This window comes from Antechinus flavipes, chromosome 3, assembly GCF_016432865.1.
Source record: "Antechinus flavipes isolate AdamAnt ecotype Samford, QLD, Australia chromosome 3, AdamAnt_v2, whole genome shotgun sequence".
Taxonomy (NCBI): domain Eukaryota; kingdom Metazoa; phylum Chordata; class Mammalia; order Dasyuromorphia; family Dasyuridae; genus Antechinus; species Antechinus flavipes.
The window spans coordinates 472268265-472288550 of NC_067400.1; the positions used below are offsets into that span (position 1 = coordinate 472268265).

Below are 20286 nucleotides of genomic sequence, written 5' to 3' on the forward strand. Positions count from 1 at the left end.
ACTCTACCTTCAATAGGAAATCTTCCCTAACCTCTTTTAATTCCAAGGAAAATTTGAATTATTTCATTTTTATCCAGAGTTCCTTCCTTTATTTGTCCTTACAAAGAATGCAAGTTCCTATAATAAAAGAAATAAACCCTCTGAAAGCAAACACTATCTCTTTTTTCACTTTTGCAACCCCAGCTCCTAACTAGGAAGTCTTCTGAATTGAATGAAATTGAATTGAATTGAATGAAATATTTCACCAACATTTATTAAGAAACTAGTATATCTCATGTTCTATTCCAAGACCTAAGGAAAGAGAAAATTATTATATAGTATCTTTCCCCAAGGCACCTGAAGTCTAATGGTGAAGATGAGATATGGCCATAAAAAAAAATGGAGACAAATTTAGGATAGTGTTGTGTTTAAAGCATCAAACAGGGGATGTGAACAGTAGAAGAGTCTACAGGAAGCCACTGATGTCTGGAATTGAAGAAGTGTCCACAGTCTGCTTCTCCATGTATTCAGGCAAATAAAGCTCGTGCAATGGTTCACAGAGGAGATAAAACTTAGGTTGAACTTTGAAGAAATAGGAGGGATACTTATAAGATCAGAGAGAAAATGATGGTGGGGAGAGGCTTTGTAGGCAGAGGAAATAGTCTGAACAAGGATAGAGGGACCAGAATAAACATGGTACGTACAAAGTAAATCAATTCTTGACAGATTGTAGGGACCATATCATGGGGCTGTGAAAGAATAAGTTGAAGAAGTTGAGGCCATATGTAGAATGGTCCCAAATGCTTGGTTAAAAAGCTGGACTTTAGTCATTGCAATGGGAAACTACTGAAAGTTTAGAATGACACTTTAGATCACTTTAGAAGAAGTGTGCCGGATGGACTGAAGAAAAGAGGAACCGGAAGCACAGACATTAACTATGGTACCTTTATAACATTCCCATGAGGAGAAAATAAAGATTAGGGTGGTTGTAGAGGGGAATGGAAAGGATTTAGCAAAAGTGAGAGGCATTCAATTCAACACACATTTTAAATGTCTACTACTCTTTTAAGTGCTAAAGATACAAAGTCAAGAATGAAATAGACTTTTTCATAAAGGAACTTATTTTAAGCTGAGAGTAGAGCTATAGCATGTATGAAGATGGGTAAATACAAAGTAACCCAAGGAGTGAAAAAGCATAACAAAGGATAGGAAGGTAGTATCAGCAAAGGTATACTAGAGACAGTAGCACTTGAAATGAGTCTTGTAGGAAACTAAGGTGGTGGGGATAGAATATATTCAGATATAGGAGAGAACTTGTACAAAAATATGGAGATAAGTGATTAATATGACAGATTCAAGGAACACTATTGGATCAGTTTGGCTAGAATAAGGAATTTGGAAGGAAATAATGTGATATGAGTCTAGCAGAGGCAGGAAGCAGATTGTAGATAGAGGGTCTCAAATATCTAGCCTTTGGATAGAGGAGTAGTATGGTCAGACCTGTGTAAGAAGGCTCTGTGGAATAATCTTAAGTCCAAAGGATCATTGAAATAATGCTAGAAGGGACTTCTAAGATTATCTAATTCATCTTTCTCATTTTACAAAAAAGGAAACTGAGGCACACTATAATTAAATAATGTATAGAATGACAGAGATAGTAAGTGGGAAAGCCAGAATTCATACTCAGGACATGGGTTGAATCAAAATTCAACTTTCTTTTGACTATATCACACTACCTCTCCATTGGGCAACTGTAACATTTTTAATTTGAAACAAAAGGTGGATCATTTTAGGAATCTTTTGGTGATGCTGTATGGCTGAACATTGTGTAACCTCATAGTCTTGAAAGAATTATTGTTTTAATTCTCCCAGAGAGAAATGGAAAGGAATACATTATGATTGAGTAGTCTAAAGTATACAGTGTCCTAAAAATCTTATAGCAATTTTGAACTTTAATAGTTTAAAATTGCCCAAAACTTTTGGGATATCCTATATAAGTAGTGAAGAAATACAAACGAGAAACTGTGGTGATTTTCTTGTTTTAAAATATAATATATGATGGTTCTCTCTGGGTGAGAGCAGGGTGAGAGATGGGAAGTTTTCTGGAGGCAGCCTTAGTTGCAGTTCAGATCAATAATTACCCCAATTGCAGCCAAGTGATAAAAGTTCAGATCTTTTATTGTCTCCAATATAACCCGGTTAGCTTAGAGGCCTATCTCTCTGCTTGGTTCTAAAAGCTCCCTCTGAATGTCTCCAAATCCAAAGGTTTGCCCTTCAGTCCTCCAGCCAGCCAAGTGGAAAATGGAATGGATCTCTCTTGCCTCGGAGAGAAGGCTTCTGGCTCTCCATCTCCAATATAGCCCGGTTAGCTTTTCTTAGAGGCCTCTCTCTCTCCTTAGTTCTAAGAACTCTTGCAGCTTTGTCTTTTGCTATGTTTTATTGGAAAAGGAGGTGAGCCAGTCCATATTAGAACGTGCTGTATTATAGTCTTAAATTTTCACAAGATCTAAAGGAGGACTCCACCCAGAACAAATAGAAGATTTTTAGAAAAGAGTTGCAAACATAAGAACATATTATGGTCTGTGTTGGACCTGTTGGAGGAAATATATACATTAAAGAGATCCCTGATATATTAATGTATATGAAAGCATAATGATTTGAAAGTAGAGATGGAGTTGGAAAGAACAATTTAGAAGGTATAACAATTATTCAATGAGAGAAGATGAGGACCTGAACTATAGTGTTGAGTTTAATCAGGGATGTGCTAGAGCTGGCTCTAAGTGTCTCTAGAGCTATTTTATTTTATTTTATTTTATTTTATTTTATTTTATTTTATTTTATTGCTAATGCAATTGGGGTTAAGTGACTTGTCCAAGGTCACACAGTTAGGAAGTGTTAAGGGTCTGAGATCAGATTTGAACTCAGGTCCTCCTGATTTCAGGGCTGGTGCTCTATCTATTGTGCCACTTAGCTGCCCCTCTCAAGCTACTTTTTAAAAACATTCAGGGTGAGCATTTATACTTTGAAAATTGCTAAATGACACAAATCAGAGCTTAATATATTGTTTTGTTGATTGTCTAGATTTAAGAAAGTAATGGAATAAATATTAATAAAGAAGATTTTGTGGAGGTAGAATCCACAGAACTTGATGATTGATTAGGTGTGTGGGTAGATGGAGGTAAACAAGAGGAAAGAGTTAAGAATGATTCAAAGGTTGCATATCTTAGTAACTAGCAAAATGGCCATAAACAAAAAAATGAGGAAGTTTGGGATTGTTACTGGCATTATTTCTTTCAAGATTGTAAAGATATATATTACCTCATTTGTACTGCACAATAGTTCTGAGGCTAAATATTACAGGAATTATTATTCCTTTTTCAGATGAAGAAAGGTTAAATGACTTGGCCATAGTCTCACAGCAAATAATTTAACTCCAAGTTTTCCTGATTTTCTGTCTGCTGTGCCAGGATGTAAGAGAGATGTCTTTAGGACATATAGAACTTGATATGGCAAAAAGATAGCCATCTTGATCTGTCTAACAAGAGTTTGTTAGAATAACATTGGCATCCAAAAGAGAGATTAAGGTTATATATGTAGATTTGGGAATCCTTTCCAAAGGAAGAAAATGCAGACCTTAATGAATGACTAAAAATAAGGGATGAGGGAAAGAAAGAACCATGGAGAGCTCCAAGTTTTTAAGTTTGAATGTCTAAGAAAATGATGGCATAATTGACTGAAATAGGGAATTCAGGAGATGGACCTAGTTTTAACTTTAGACCTTTTTTAATTTGAAGTGATGGCAAATCATTTAAGTAGAATTATCCAGCAGTAGTTCAAAATATGGGCTTGAGGCTCAGGAAAAAGGTCTGGGATGAAGATGTAAATTTTGTGATTATATGTAATATAATCATTGGATTCATAAGAACAGATGAGATTTCTGAAAGAGATACATATAGAAAGAGGAGAAGAGGACCAAGAACTGAACTTTAAAGCATGTTTAGATTGATGGGGTAAAGAAAATGGATCCAGTGAAACTAATGAATAAGAAACAGAGGGGTCAGAATGAAAATAAAAGTAATAATAGCAAGGAAGGAAAATTTTCATAAATAAAGAACTAGCTAATGGCATTGAATAGTCTTGGATTCAGGAATCTTGAAGCTTTGGGAAAACAAAGTTGTTTAATGGGGTAACAAATGACTAACTGTGACATGTGTCTACATGACAGCTCCGTTCATTGTCCCCCCATATGAGTCAGCAGTATAATATGACAGATACACTCACTAATTTGATTTTAGACTTCACCAAGAGTCATAATGCCCAGGTCTATTAAGGTGATAATCTGACTATATTCTTCCCTGGTCAGAATACATCTTGAGAATTATGTTTGGATATGGACAACACATTTTATAAAGGACATTTATAAGTCAGCGAACATTGATCCAGAGAAAGGCAACCAATATAGTGAAAAGCCTTGACAGAATGCCTTATGAAGACAGGTTGAAAGAATTGATGATGTTAAGAGAAGGAAAGACTTAAGAGGACTATCATAACTGTCTTCACATTTTTGAAGGGCAGTTATATGTAAGAATATTCATTATTATTATATTTAAACCAAAGATTAATGAGTAAGTAGAAGGTTCAGTTTGCTGCTTTTGTTTAGCTACTTTTAGTCTGATTCCTCATAATTCTATTTGGGGTTTTCTTGGCAAAGATACTGGAGTGATATGTCATTTTTTTTCTCCAGCTCACTTTGCAGATGAAGAAACTGAGGCAAGTGGCTTACCTGGGGTCTCATAACTAGTAAGTGGTTGAGGACAGATTTGAACTTAGGAATATGAATCTTTCTAACTCTGGGCCTAGCATTCTGTGCACTGGGCTACTCAGTTGCCTCAGGTAGAAGTAGTAAATAAATAGATTTAGGCTTGAAATAAGGAGAAATTTCTTACTATTTAAAGGTATACTATATTTCAGTGTCCTTTAGGAGAAAGTGGATTCAATCTTAGTGGAGTTCTGCAAGCTAAAGTTGGGTGGCAACTTGCTGGGAATCAATTCACTGATTAGCACATATCTATTAAACAACTACTTCATCCTGGGAATTATGCTAAGCACTGGAAATATGAAAATAAAATGGAACAATCTCTGTATTTAAGGAATCTATATTTTTTGAAAGGATAGAACTGATACCACCAAAATTATATGTATATGGTTATATCAATGTGTGTATACATACATACAGTCATATATATACATACTCTTGATAAAAATATATGTATATTATTTGTACATGTGTATAAATACAATGTGTATATATATATGTGTGTGTGTGTGTGTGTGTGTGTGTGTGTGTGTGTGTATGTGTGTTTATGTGTGTATATGTGTGTGTGTGTGTGAGTGGGTATATCAGGAAAGACTTTATTTAGTAGGTGATATTTGGACTGAGTTTGGCGTATTATTGAGGGAGAGGATTGGCATTCAGAAAACATTTGGACATGATGTATCTGATACCCTTTCATATCTGAGATTATTCTCCAAAACAGATGAAGGTTATTATCTATCCTTGTAAGAAATATACTATGCCAGGTGTGATAGCTCATCCCTTTAATCCCAGTTATTGCAGAGGATGAAACTGGCAGATCTCTTGAATTTGGAGTGTTGGTCTGCTGGGTTAAGCTAAGTGGGATAAGTTGACTGGAAATTCTTATGAAGTTGAGGATCACTACAGTGAGTCTAGAGTGGACAGCCATTAGGTTGAGTAAGAGATGTGAACCTACCTATGTTAGAATCCTAGTATTAACTCAACTTGAAACAAGGTGATAACTCAAGGAAGATGTTAGAATCCTTGTGTTAATACAATATAATTGATCCAATGCTTGTGTTCACACCTTTACTCATTGGAGTTCACATGTTTGGGAGATTTCAGGGTTTAGTATGAGATATCCGAATTCACACGTTCCTTGAAGCTCTTTGGGCCAGAGAGCACTATGGGAGAAAACCCACAATCCCACTCTCTGATATATAAGAAGAAAGCAGAGGCCCAGTTAGGAGAGTTAAGCTGAATTACATTGGAGAGGAGCACTCTGGGCCAGACACAGAGCACTCTGGGAGAGCCAGAAGCCCTCTCTTGGAGGCAAGAAAGATTCATTACAACTTTTATCTTAGTGCTGGCTGGAGGCAGAGGCAGAAGCAAAGGACAAAGCTGCAAGAGCTCTTAGAGCCAAGGAGAGAGAGAGCCTCTAAGACAATTATGTAATTATGTATAAAGCCTCCCATATTGATGGATTTATGTATACCATGTATATCTGTTTCAAGTTCTGGCCCAAAACATGTCCTTGTAAGACCAGATCAATGATACCGAACCATGCCAAATTAGATAATTATTGTCTCTATCAACTCTAATGACTTAACAGTTTGTAAAGATTCTGACATACCTAGATGAAAACAGGACAGGTCAAAGCTTCCTAACAATCAATAGTAGGAGCCAGTCCCAGAACTTCAGCATGGATGGGAAGGGGAGACCCAAGTCTTTATTTTTTTTAAAGAAATCCATTAGTGAAAGATAAAAATATCACAATGGGTTTATCTAGGAGAAGGTTCACTTCAGCTTTCATTTTCTTATTGTAAAATGAGGAAGTAGAATATAAGGTCTCTTCCAACTCTATGATCCTATTACTAGTAGGCATGCCAGAAGTTCTTCTTTTATCAGAATTAACCAGATCACAACTTCCCTAAGTAAAAATAGTTTACCCCTTCTCAGAATCAGGGAACTTTTGTATTTCTGAGCCAAATAATCATTCCTGAATTTTAGAGATGGAGAAATTAATCTGGTTGGAGAAAGGAAAGGATCAGGAAAAAGAAGCAGATAAGAGAGGTGGATATTGCTTGCTCAAGGATTTTTTAAAAAGTCACTTTTAGTAACATTTTTTCTCTTCTTACTTTCATATTCTTTTGAACTCATGTACTTTTTTGACTCTCTTATTCACTCACAGGAACATTTATCTTTATATGTGGTCAATGATGCCATTCTGAGGCTGTACCAATTGATACTTAAAAAAAAATCTCCCCCAAATTACCATAAACTTTATATTCACTTGCACATATTCTATCTCTTGCAATAGTCCTCTCATTGTGGAAAAATTGGAAACGCATTGTTGGTGAAGTTGTGAACTGATCTAATAATCATTCTGGAGAGCAATTTGGAACTATGCCCAAAGGGCCATAAAACTATACATATTCTTTGGTCCAGCAATACTACAACCAGGTCTGTATCCCAAAGAGATCATAAAAAAGAGAAAAGGACTCACATGTACTACATGTTTATAGCAGCTCTCTTTGTGATAGCAGAAAATCAGAAATTGAGGAGATAGCCATCAATTGGGGAATGATTCAGCAAAGTGTGATATATGACTGTAATGAAATACTACTGTTACATAAGAAATGATTAGATGCAGATTTCAGAAAAACCTGGAGAGACTTACATGATCTGAGCAGAACTAAGAGAACATCATACATAGTAACAACATTTTTTGATGATCAACTTTGATAGAATTAGCTTAGCAATACAATGATCTAAGACAATTCTGAAAAACTCATGATAAAAAATGCTACTCACATCCAAAGAAAGAAGTATGGAGTCTGAATAGAAATCAAGGCATACTATTTTTCTTCTTTGTTGTTTTTTTTTCTTTCTTGTGGTTTTTTCCTTTTGTTCTTTTCCTTCTTTCATAATATGACTAATACAGAAATGTTTAATATGGTTGTACATGTATAATCGATAACAGATTGCTTGCCATCTTGGATGGGAGGAGAGGAGGAAGGGAGGGAGAAAAATGGAAATTTAAATCTTATAAAATTAAATGTTCAAAATTATCTTTATATGCAATTTAAAAAATAAAATACTACTAAATGGCAAAGAAAAAAGAAAAAAAACCTCTAATGACATGGGGGGCATCCAGCAATCATGGATTCAGCAGTCAAGGTAGTTGAGTCAAAGTACCAAGTGACTAACTATAGTACAATGTCTACATGACAACTCCACTTTCCATGTGCCTTTTAGATCTGCTGACTTTATCAAAAAAACAAGCAAGTTTTTTGCTCCTGCATGCACTGTAGGAACTGAACCAGCTCCAGGAGAGGCGAGCCAGCATCACTCCTGCCGAGCACATTAGCGACAAAATTGCCATAGAAGTTCTGAGCGTGGAATCTTTATTGCCCAAGAGGTTAAAAGAAGTGGAAACAATGCTGCTCAATAACCAGCCCCTGGGAAGTTGGGGTGGTAAGGAAATAAGCAATTTGGAAACTTGCAAATTGAACTCCTCCAAAGCTATGTAATATGACTTGAACACACTTCAACTCTACCTCTGTCTCCTTCAAGCAGATTCTATTCCATCATTCAAACTTCTGAACTCTTACTTCCTCCAGAAAATGTTTACATTGATCAGATGAGAGCTAAATATTTCCTTGGCTGAAATAAAGATTCCCACAGGACTTTGAACATGTTCTGAGCCCCAGTTATCCTTAACCTGAGGAGAAAAAAAGATAAGGGGAGCGAAAATGTGATCACACAAAAATGATGGAAGAAATGAGGAGAGGCAGATAAAGGAAGAAGAAAACAAAATTGAGTAGAAAAAGAGAGATATGGACTTGGCATATTCGAAAACTTTTTTCTTTGAATTGTACCTTCCTCGGCACAAATTACAAGAATCGTTTATTTCTATTTGCATGTTTCTAGGCTCATATATAATTTTTACATGTTTGTCTTTCAGCAATTTGCCAGTTTTGTTCGACACTTGGTAACCTTAATTTTTTTTTTTTGAGGAGAGGAGGCAAAGACATTGAAGTGGATTGCTATTTTCTTCACTTCATTTTATAAATGAGGAAATGAAGACGCTGAGGCAAACCTAAGTGACTTGCTAGGAAGTATCCAGGGCTGGATTTGAATTCTGATCCTCCTAACTCCAGGGCCAGTATTCTATCCACTGCGCATCTAACCATCCACACATTTGTCTATCTAAATAGAATGATTTTTAAAATGTGTAGTCCTTGGGGCTGAGGTTACCCTGAGAAGAAATAACTTTAGAGCAGTGGGAAGAAGTTGTACATGACAACTCCACTTTCCATGTGCCTGTTAGATCTGCTGGCTTTATCTACCTTTGGAAAATTGAGTTCTGAGATTCAATTCTGTCACTTGATAACTGCAAGGTCTTGACCAACCATTTAACTTCAGCCTTAGTTTCTTGGTAATAATAACTGACATTGTGGTCAGATAGCTAGTTAATGACAGATAGGATTTGAACCTAGTCATTCTGATTCAGATGATAAGCCTTGCTTACTTCACAGAACTATTATGAGGATAAAAGAAATAAAACATTTTAAATTAAGTTGTAAAGCACATATTAGGTATCAACATCATCATTGTCATAATTCTAAGCAATATCATAGTTCTATATTTGATAAGATACTTTTTTCCCTGAAGAGAAGGGATCCCAGTAGCAAAGTGGAGTTGAGTCCTAAAGTCCCCAGAAAGGAAAAAAATTTGGGCACCAGAAAATTCTAATAAGAATACATCTCACTTCAGAGAAGAGGTTGAAAAATAGAGAATAATTATGTTTGGTTTTGATTGGACCTACAGTCATGTGTCGGGCACTATGCTAAATATCAGTGATACAAAAAGAGAAGCAAAAACAGTTTCTGCCCTCAAAAGTCTTGTGCTCTAATGAGAGAAACAATATACAAACAACTTTGTACACACAAACATTACAGAGAGGGAATTGTTAGGCAATCATTGGAAGCAGGGGAGATTGAATGTAGGAGATGCCAGTGGAGTAAGAAAGCTACTTCTCCATATGAAAAGAATGGATTCTACATTGGGGTAAGTGATGTCCTTTCTGGAGACTAAAGTCAAATAAGGCAGCAATGACATAGAAACATTAGGAAAAGGCACATATCAGTCATTGTTCAGGTAATGCCAAATGTGCCCAATGATTTTGATGTGGCTTTCATATCATCACAGCACTCTAATGAAGCCTACAGATTAGAGTAGGGCAGTATGAATGGGGAAATTTCCTCTAGTGGGCAAATTAGTTTTTGATGTTGCTGATAGCTCTGAAAAAAAAATCCCTATAAAATGAACACAGTACACACAGACTCCCATCCCCCTCCCCACCTTTTGGTACATGCCCCATCTGGACTGGACACCTAAAGAAAGGCTCTCTCCCAGCCTGAAGCTGAAATTGTCTCCCTTGCTTCTCCCTGACCCCTTCACGCTGCATGTTCTCATTAGTAGGCGGCCCATGCAGGAGATGGTAAGACAAAGGAAGAGATGGCGGAGACGCCAAGAATCAAATAATATCTCGAGAAAGAAACGTCAGTGGGAGAAGGGGTCATGAGAGCAATTCATTTACAACAGCTTTCACCATTGACCATGCTAACTGTAAGCACATCAAACATCCATGAGATCCTTCTTGGCAGGAGAGAATGAAGAGTGTCAAAGGCATTACCTCGGATTTATTGTGCACAAAGGTCTAAGGTATGTGGTTTATAAGAGCAAGGACAGCAGGCCTGTGGCTTTCTTCCTGCCCTAATGACAAATTCATGAAAGAAAGGCTGTTGGCAGTAAGGGATCTTCCCTATTCCCCACATTCTCAGTGCCCTGAAGAGGGTGGCAACTGAAGGTAAATAAAGTCAGCCACAATGCAATGGGGAGCCCAGCTATCCAGGATCCTGTTAGACTGTCAACATGGGACATTCAGGGGTAGGAAATCTGACTATTTTGGGGACATGGACTTTCAGAAATTGGGGGAAGAGGATAAATATAAACACTAGGAATGATTTTTAACTGTAGATTTAAAACAAAAGCTGACTAGTCTCTTAGCTGTTCCAAAGGACAACATACTAACAGAGCTTTAAAAAAAATGAAATTTGGTAACCTAACACGTCCTTGGTAACAGAGCTGAGGAATATGTTTTCCAATATTTGATTTCTCAGCTTGACAATCTCCCTTGAAATACCTCTCTTCTCACCAGTGGAAATGTAGATCTTCATTGGTCTGTCTCACAGCATGCAAATGTCTTACAGGGTACTTCCAGTCAGGTGTCTGCTTTCCTTCTTTCAAATAAACAGAAGGACTGACTTTTTGATAATGCTAAGTGCAAAGTTTTCATCAATTCCATTGCAAATGGGAAATGGAAGGAAAGAAAAAAAAAAGGAAAGAAGGAAAAAATGAAGGAAGGAAGAAAGGAGGAAGGAAGAAAGAAAGGATGGAAGGAAGGAAGAAAGGAAAGAAGGAAGGAAGGAAGGAAGGAAGGAAGGAAGAAGGAAGGAAAGAAGGAAGGAGGGAAAGAAGAAAGGAAGGAGGAAAGAAGAAAGAAAGATAGGAAAATAGGGAAAAAGGAAGGAAAGAAGGGAGAAAGGAGGGAGAAAGGAAGGAAAGAAGGAAGAAAGAAAGGGAGGGAATGAAGAAGGAAGGAAAGGAGGGAGGAAGGGAAAAAGGAAGGAAGGAGAAAAGAAGGAAGGCAAGAAGGAAGAAAAGAAAAGAGAAAGGAAAGAGGGAAGAACAGAAGAAAGAAGAAGAGAAGGAGGAAAGGAACAGAAAGGAGAGGAGAGGGGAAGGGAGAGAGAAAGGAAGAAAAGAAGGAAGAAAGGAAGGAAGGAGGAAGGGAGAAATGAAGGTGATCAGGGAAATTGAAATGAGAGAGAGAAAGGATGAGAGAGATGAGAAGTGGGGCAAATTAGGAAGAAAAGAAAAGGTAAATCAAGTAAAAAAAAAGAAAATGGAAGTCAAACATTGCAAAGTTCTAAACACAGAATAGCTGGATAATTACAAAATCTTCTAAGATAATGAGTATTCCCACTGAGGGGTTTGCCTCTTCTATGAACCTGTGGGTCCTGCTTCTCTCCTATTTGGATGTGCACTCTGAGGATCCTTATGAACTAGGCAGACTTTCCCCCTCCTACTCTTAGGGAAGCTAGAATTGAACCAGCCCTTCCAGCCTGACCTAGATCTGTCAACTGATCAATTATTTTTCCCCATAGAGAGGAAGAAAGATAGAGGGAAAGAAAGAAAGAAAGAAAGAGTGAGAAGGAGTGGGAGAGAACACATGCATTTTTCAAATTTAATCAGGAAAATGACAGAAAGTAAGCTTAGTCTGGAGGCTTGAATCTGCCAAACAATAGCTTTCACAGGATACCCAGCCACACTTATATATAAAGCAAATGAAAGACTTTCTCTTTTTTTGACCTTGTGCTATCCAAACTCCATGTCTTCCTCCTGCCCCCCAAAACACATGCCTCTATCCCCAAGCTACCCCAGCTCCTCCTTTCTCATCAACTGTTAGGAAGACTGCATTGCACCTTCATGCAGATATCTTTCTAGATAGATGGCCTTCCATGCAAATTTCTCTTAGGTTCTTTTTGACTCATCTTCAGTCAATATTTCTATCCTACCTCTCTGCCCCAAAGATCTAATATGTAGGGGAAAGGTTATTAAAATGGCAGTGCTCATAAGAGTTATGGAGAGAAAAAGGAGGGAAAGGAAGGAAGGGCAGAGAGAACAACACCTGTATTCCATCTGTTACCTTATTTTTACATGTTTTGATTTTTTTCATGTTTAATTTGTTTTATTGAATTTCAAATGACTGTCGACATAAAGTAAACACGTAACAAGCCAGTAGAGCAGAAAGGAAGTAAACAGCATAAATACCGCCATTCTCAGCATGGAGTTCCACTTAGCACCACATGTTCAGAGCATTACATGCATTAATGAGTCCTGGAAACACCCAGGGGAGTCACTTTGAGGCCTGGCGGGCAGGTGGAGAGACAGAAACTCATGTAGTGGAGGCTTTTTTCCCTATGGAAAAGTCTAAGGGAGATCAGGTTCTTAGGATAGGCTGAAACCTTTAGATGTTACTTAAATCCACCTGTAAATATTCACTCCAGGTTTCCAGAACTCATAGTGTCTTCATAATTGAGGTCAGAATTAAATGATATTGTCTTCATGAATCCTAAGCACTAAGCCTCCCTGCAAAGTTTTTCCAACATAAGTTGATAGTGTTGGATTTGTATGTCGATCTTGTTTTTGTTCCATTTTCTGTTTCCTCCTCTGCCCTTAGATTGAATGTACCAATGCCAAGTGACTGGTACAGATTCAGAAATGACTTTGCTCCTGCTCCTCCTAGGGGACTTTGACTCTGACCTTATGCCAAGATGTCCAGTAGATAAGGCTGGTACCAAGGAGCACAGAGCATATTCTGGTCTATAGCCAGGCTACCAGCACTGAAAGAATGCTTACTGATCCTCATCTCATCAGATAATTCATGATATCAGGAATATAATAAACAACTCTGCCAAGCCATTCAGAAAGGAGTAACACATAGTAAAAAGGGTGTTCTAAGGTTAAATGTCTCAACACCCTTCTCTCACCTTATGAAGACTGGCACAAATCTAAATTAGGCAAGGTTTAAAATAGGGAAATCCAGGGATCCAAAAGAGTTTTACTTAACTCTAATTTTCTAGATGATTCTGTAATTTATGTAGAGGACTTTTTTGCCATAGATTTAAATGAACTAGAAATGACACCAATAATATTCAATGAATATCAGCATCCAAACAAAAGGAACTTTCCCTAATGATGATGAATAAATCCAAATTATCTTGTTTGAAAATAACATCATATTAATTATATGAAAGTTCAGCAAACTACAAAGCCTTCTAAGTGAAATCCCTAGCGGATTGATCTAACCATCTGAACTTAAAAACAAAGTGGATGAAAAAGAATATTGATTGAACTATAACATTCTTCTATGGAAGGAAGCTAGAAAGAAGTTAGTAATTCATCTTTCCTTCATATCTCTTTTTCTCTCATATATATGCATTTAGACAAGTTCAGCAGGTAATGAGATGAACCTGGAAATCATAATAGGACATTAGGCTAGATCACATTAATAGAATTATGGGTTCGGATATAGAAGGTGACGTAGAGATCAACAAATCTAAATACCTAATAGAACAATGGGCAAAAAATGAGGTTCAGAAAAGGTGTCACAAAAATGTAAGTAGCATACTGAAAATTTGAACATAGCTCCTGACTACTTTCTACTATGTTATGTTATACTATCTAGAACAACAGTACTTGACTTGTTTTGTATAATGGACTCTTTTGGCAGTTTCAGAATAATGGTGTTTAAATGCAAAAAATAAAATACATAGAACTACAAAGAAAACCAATTACATTTAAATAGCTATCAAAAATATTAAACAAGGCACATTCATGGACTTCAAGTTAAGAACTTCTAATTTACCATTTTCCTGCTCACTACTGCAAAAACCTCCATCTATTTAAAACTGATATCCTCCCAGACACACTACAAAGATTGAAAACCTAAACCACCATGATCTCAGAAGGAGCAAAAAGAAAAATAAGAAATGCAGAGAAGTATGTTATCAAATATAATACACTATCAAAAACTGACTTATTACAGGGAGAAGGAAAGGAGCTGGTCATGTAGGGAGAATGAGATATAGGACAGCAGGAATAACTTAGTAGTACTTCTGAGATACTTAAAGATCAAGAGGAAGAAAGAACTCTACTATGGGTAGTAAGCAGACTCTCTTTGGAGAGTATATTAGGAAACATGAACAAGAACCTTGTGAGAAAAAAAGGGGTGGAGGGATTCCAATCTGTGTCAGTGGAGGGAGTACTCACACTAACAAAATCATGGGAGAGTGGGAGAAATCAAGAAATGCTTAAGTATATCTTTAAACAAACTAACATAACCATGGCCTTCTGGCATACAACAGGAGCCAACAGGCCAATCTAGTCAACATCAATCAGCAACCAGGGGCCATTGAGGAGAGGTTCTTTTTGGTTCTTTTTTTTTTTTTAAAGCTAAATTTTTGCAAACCTCAAAGACAGAATTCCCAGCAGTGCCAGATTCTGCAAATAGAAACTGCAAGTCAAAAAGCCATATTGTACTCATGTACAGTGTAGAAAGAACCTCTGAAGTTCCTTAATTATGCTTTTACACAGAGGTATCCATTGGTAATGATTCTTTGGAGGGAACATAATTAAGTACTTCCTGGGTTTTTATGCAGGACAGGTGCCTAGAACCCATTATTTCTACTTCACCCCAAGTGACAACTTCAGGCAAGATTCCTCTGACCCTTTTGCCAGACAAAAGGCATGATACAGTACCTGCTCTTCGACTCTGGATTGTGAATATGGCCATTTATCACAAACAAGACAGTAAGAGTGAGACCGACGACTGTCTTTCTCAAAGAAATGCTATGTCTTCCCCTGATACTCACACATAGCTGAAGTGAGGCCCCGCCCAAGTTGCTACTAGCCCTCAAGGTGTTTACTTCAAGGGACAGGAGTTCAGCACATCTGCCATGTGAGCCGTGCCTCTTTCCCTGGGTGTGGAAGGAAGGAGTGCTTCTCCTTAGGCTCAAGCCTTCTTTTCTTCCCTACCTTTGCTTCAGCTGGGCAGACCAACAGAAGAGGTGCCCAACAAGATCACAGAAAGCCAAGGAAAGGAGAGAAGATTTGAGTCAAACCTATCAAAAGGTGTTGAAAGGAACCGATAATCCTCCGAGAAAGCAATAGCCCTGATTTCTAGGAAGAGAAAAGTAGTTCCACCAGCCAGCCACCTCCTTCAAATTCAAATGGGTGCTAGAGGTAGGAGGTGTGCTGAAAGGGACAGCTCCTGCTCCTTTGAAAGAGAAGGAGCTTGTTAATCAACCTCTGGTACATCTTAGGGCAAGAGCCCCAGGGAGCTAATCACTCCCTCCTCCCCTTCTTCTCTTCACTAATCAGTACTGATTCCTTTGGAAATTTGCTCCCTCCCACTTTACCCCTCTCTCCTAAATGAATTGGGGTTACAGGCAGGGGGGAGGGGTGATTGAGAAAGGGCTCATAACCTGCCACTGGCACTAGGCACCTTTTCAAAAGGCCGAAAACACAGGAAGTAACAGCTCTGGAAGGAGCCAGCTTAAAACAAAAACCAAGGAAAGGGGAAAAATGTCTTAGAATGTGCACTGCATTCTAACTAGCCCTACTGGGTCAATGGGGGTGGATTATTGCAGGCAAGACCTGGGCTGCTTAATAATGGCATAACTTTGATGAGAGATAGTTGACAGACTCTGGCTTTTTTTTTTTTTTTTTTTACCCTGGAAGAAAACAGCCATCACCTCCGTAGCTTCAGACTGAAGTTAGATTTGGGGATTGACGTGATTTAAAATTAGACAGCTTCAAATTCTTTTTGGATACATCTGACCCTGGCCAGATTTTATTCAAGGTGGGTATAGAGAGAAAAGGCGTATTGTACTTCCTAGGAAATGCAGGAATAGATAGACTGGGTTGAGGGGGAGAGAAGTCTCAGAACTCCCCCTTCTGCATTCTCACCAATATAACTATCAAACCTTTCCTTATGCTTCTTCTCTCTTATCCCCAACAGTGTAGAAGCAATGCCACATGAAGCAGCCAGAAGGGCTTTCACACTAGAAAATTTTGCACCAGCACTTTCTACTCGTCTATTCAGGAAAGATTCAAAGTACGAGCAAATATTATGCTTCCCTGCATTTATTTCTGATAAAAAAAAAATCACGTATGCTAATTTATATGTAAATTCAGTATGGCCCCCAGGCTTCTGGCATGCTGCCAGTGGGGCTCTCAGCTTCAGGAAGTTTGGCCATTTTCTCTGTTTTGATATTAAGTCATAGGAGAGGAACCAGTTTTAAAATGATAAGGCATGGAATAGGACCCAGCTTTAGGCAAGTACAATTTGGAGATCCACAGGATCCCACTCCCCAAAGCCCATTTTTCCTCTTACCCCTATTGCTTCTCTCACCTACTCTCAATTCTGTTGTAAGCACAGAGAGATTCTGTTCTTCTAAGCCACGGATTCCAGATTTGATTTCCCCAGAACCATTCTCACGATAGTATTCTTTGATCATATTCATAGGGGACTTCTGTGTTCCAAAGATATGCCCCTACATATACACTTTTTTCTTGAATGATGTTTTACATTATATAAGGAAGAATATATAATGCATTCAAGTTGTCACCTTCAGCCTCATGCCAGATATACCTTCAAGGGGATCATAAAGGAGTCCCCTAAGACTGACCTCCTGCACTGAATGTATCAAACTAAGCCAGAAGAGGACTTCTGCCAAGTTCAAGGAGGACTAACCTTCCTATCAACTGACTCAGCCTTTCCCTCTTCCCAGGAGCCTCTCCCACCCCCTCCCTGTTTTGGTTCTTTAACTCCACTTAATTGCTTTCCATACAACTCTTTGCAAGAATCTCTGCTTGCCTGGTTTGGAGCCACTGCAGCCTGCCCCAAAGGAAGGTCTTCAACTCAAAGAAAGGGCTGCATTATGACTTCATTAGCATAGGTGCACACAAGGGAGGCTCATAAGGTTTATAAACATTTGACCGAGGTAAGAATTGGGAGATGAAGTCGCTCCTGTTTTTTTCCTATTTGTACTTCCAATGCTCTTAGTTTCTATAATTAAAGTGCTGGATTTGAATCTTGACTTTGCATGGCTGACTACTACCTAGGTGATCTTGGGCAAGACACTTCTTAAGCTCTTTGAGACTCAGTTTCCAAATCTGTAAAATGAGAGGGTTGCATTAATTGACCTCTCAAGTTCCTTCCAATTCTGGATCTATGATGCTAAGCTTCTAACTTTCTTGATGAAAATAGATGTGTTCTAAGCCAGCTCTTCTTGAAGAACTCCACAGGATCACCGAACAAAGTTTCTTTGCCTGAACCTTTAAAACTTTGAATATCTTTAATTAGACAAAGGTAACATAAACCCTACAAAAACTGAGTAAGCAGCCAAAAATTGGGGGAGAGAGAACAAACTTATGAAATGTGGGAACCAGGGTCAATGGGGGTAGGGGCAAAATGAGAATAAATAGCACCGAGAACGGATTCAAGGTTGAAGCTGATTCTGAATTTGCCCTGTACACTGCATAAAGCTGAAGAGAACATCAAAGAGCATACTCTGAGAGAAAGCGGCAGTCTAGATTGCAGCCCCGGTGGCTCTGCTTCTCAGCAGATAAATAAACAGAGAATTAGCATTCCGTACTTAATGCGTGTCGCCCTTTAACTTTGAAAATCTTGCCCTGATTGAATAGCCCAGTATTCCTCCCGTGTTCTCTCGATTATCACCTTCTCCAATAGCCCCCACTCTTAAAACACAACCCCTCCAAACTAATCTTGCTGCTCACTGCTGCTGCAAATTGATTCATCCCCTTGATGATGGGCTGCTGACCAAAACCTAACGCAAGACATGGTGATCCTGACTACATTGGACCTGCATTTTCTCCGTTTTCCTCACTGAGCAGCCATTCAAGTTTGCCAGCCAATATTTAAAGTTTCTCCTTCCCGTTTCTTCTCAACAATGCAAGCAAACGCCACCCAATACCCTTTTATTTTATCGTGCTTCTGACTTGGTCCTTCATTTGTGGGGTGGCATGGTGTGATGTAGTGCGGTGGTGTGTGTGTGTGTGTGTGTGTGTGTGTGTGTGTGTGTGTGTGAAAGATGTAGCTACATAGCCCAGTGCACAACCCGTATCAAATCCTGGCAGCATACACATTATTCCACAAATATATATACATTGCCCTTCCTATAGTAATCCAGGACTGAATCAATATTACGGAACCTGGAAGACAGAAATAAGCCCCAGCCATGCCGTTTAAACGCTTTCCCTCTCCACCTGCAGACCCGCGCAACAGAGACAGACTTGGGGAGTCTGCGAATAATATAAAAAGCACATTGCACAAATCCTGCGTCTACTATAGGCAAATCAATAGTAACCTCTTACCTTGAAAGAGAAACAGAGCGGCCAGCCCAGTGAAGATCGCCCAAGAGATAGAATTGTGCATTTTTGCCTGGATGGTTTTCATGTTGGTTTCCCTCCCTCTTTTTTTTTTTTTCTTTTTTGTCAGGTTCCGTTTTTTCTTCCTTTCTTTCCTGACAGATTGCGTTGCTCTCAAGCTCGTAGAAGGAGATTTAAATCCAGTGTTTTGCTGAAGGACACAAGAAAAGCCGAGGGAGTGAGAGAGTGTGACTTCTCAGTAATTATCTCTACTCATACTCTGGCACTGAAACACATTGTACAATCTGGACCCAGACAGCCCTCCTACACGCTGCAATCATTGGTTCTAATCCAAGGATTGACAGAGCTACAACACGCGCACGCACACGCGCGCATACACACACACATACATACACACACACACATACATACATACACACACTCACTCATACACACTGAGGAATCATTTACTGGGCAAATCAGGCTAGCTGATTAAAGAGACAGGAGCCTGGAGAGAGGAAAAGATAAATGCCATCCTACCCCTTCTATATTACTTTCATTTTTAACACTGTCAGTTTCTGTGCCCAAGCATCAGATGATCCCCTTCTTCCTGACAACCCCCGGCCTCCTGAACTCAGATTCCTCCTAATCTTCAGGGGCATGCCTTTTGCTTGCAAATGCTTAAAGGAAATTTTAGATTTTCATGCTGAGTGAAACTTAAAAAGAGGAGTCAAATTTCATTCATTGGCACCGAATTTCCTTCACTGATGGAAATACCACCCAATAACATGTTTTTTTCTTTCCTTTTCTCTTAATCATGACTACCACTTCAAAAATAGCAATTTTCTTTTTTTTTTCCTTTTCATCACTCATTGTGTCAGCCTCTGTTTATTCTATTTATCAGTCACTTTGTTTTATAAAATTGCCCAGATGTCTTTATTGGATATTATAGAAGGGATGATACATCTTGGATTATAGAAGCCTGCAACTGACTACAAGAAGGGAGAGGGAAGAAGGAAGTCATCCTCAGTGTCCATTCTCTAATGGATTCAGAAGAGAATATGGACTTACCTTGTGGCAGCAGGATAAACGTGGGATAGACAAGCTGAGGAACTTTCTGATTGCAAGAATTGTTAAGAGAAACTTTGGAATGGATCACCAAAGGATGTAGTCTACTATCCATTTCCCTAGGACAGTAAGGTATAATCTATACCTTAGTTAAGAGTTGGGTTTGATAGTCTCCTCATATACTTTGTAGTCTTTTGATTTTTTAATCTTTGACTTCCTTTTATGAGAAACTGGTTTTTCAATGGAAACATGTGTTGTGAAAATTCTTATGATTCTCCTTCCACAAATTCTCCTTTAATGAGAGTAATGAATTGTTCCCTTTTCTACCCTGGCTAGACAAAATTCTATTACATAGTTTTCCTACTGTTAAACCAACTCTGTATTTATTTTCACCCAACTATATTCTCACTGAACTGCAC

The 20286-nt window shown here is 38.4% G+C and overlaps 1 protein-coding gene across 3 annotated transcripts in view; it reads right to left on the reverse strand.

Annotated features, from left to right (window-relative positions):
* LOC127554796 (neurotrimin) overlaps positions 1-19148 on the reverse strand; it is a 1375146-nt gene extending 1355998 nt beyond the window's left edge. The window contains exon 1 of one of the 3 annotated variants that reach the window (XM_051986653.1): positions 18806-19148. In XM_051986653.1, the coding sequence (XP_051842613.1) occupies positions 18806-18887 (82 nt within the window). In that variant the 5' untranslated portion in view covers positions 18888-19148. The remainder of the gene's footprint in view (positions 1-18805) is intronic. The other 2 variants (XM_051986657.1, XM_051986658.1) reach the window with 2 other exon arrangements.
* Positions 19149-20286: the final 1138 nt, after the last annotated feature.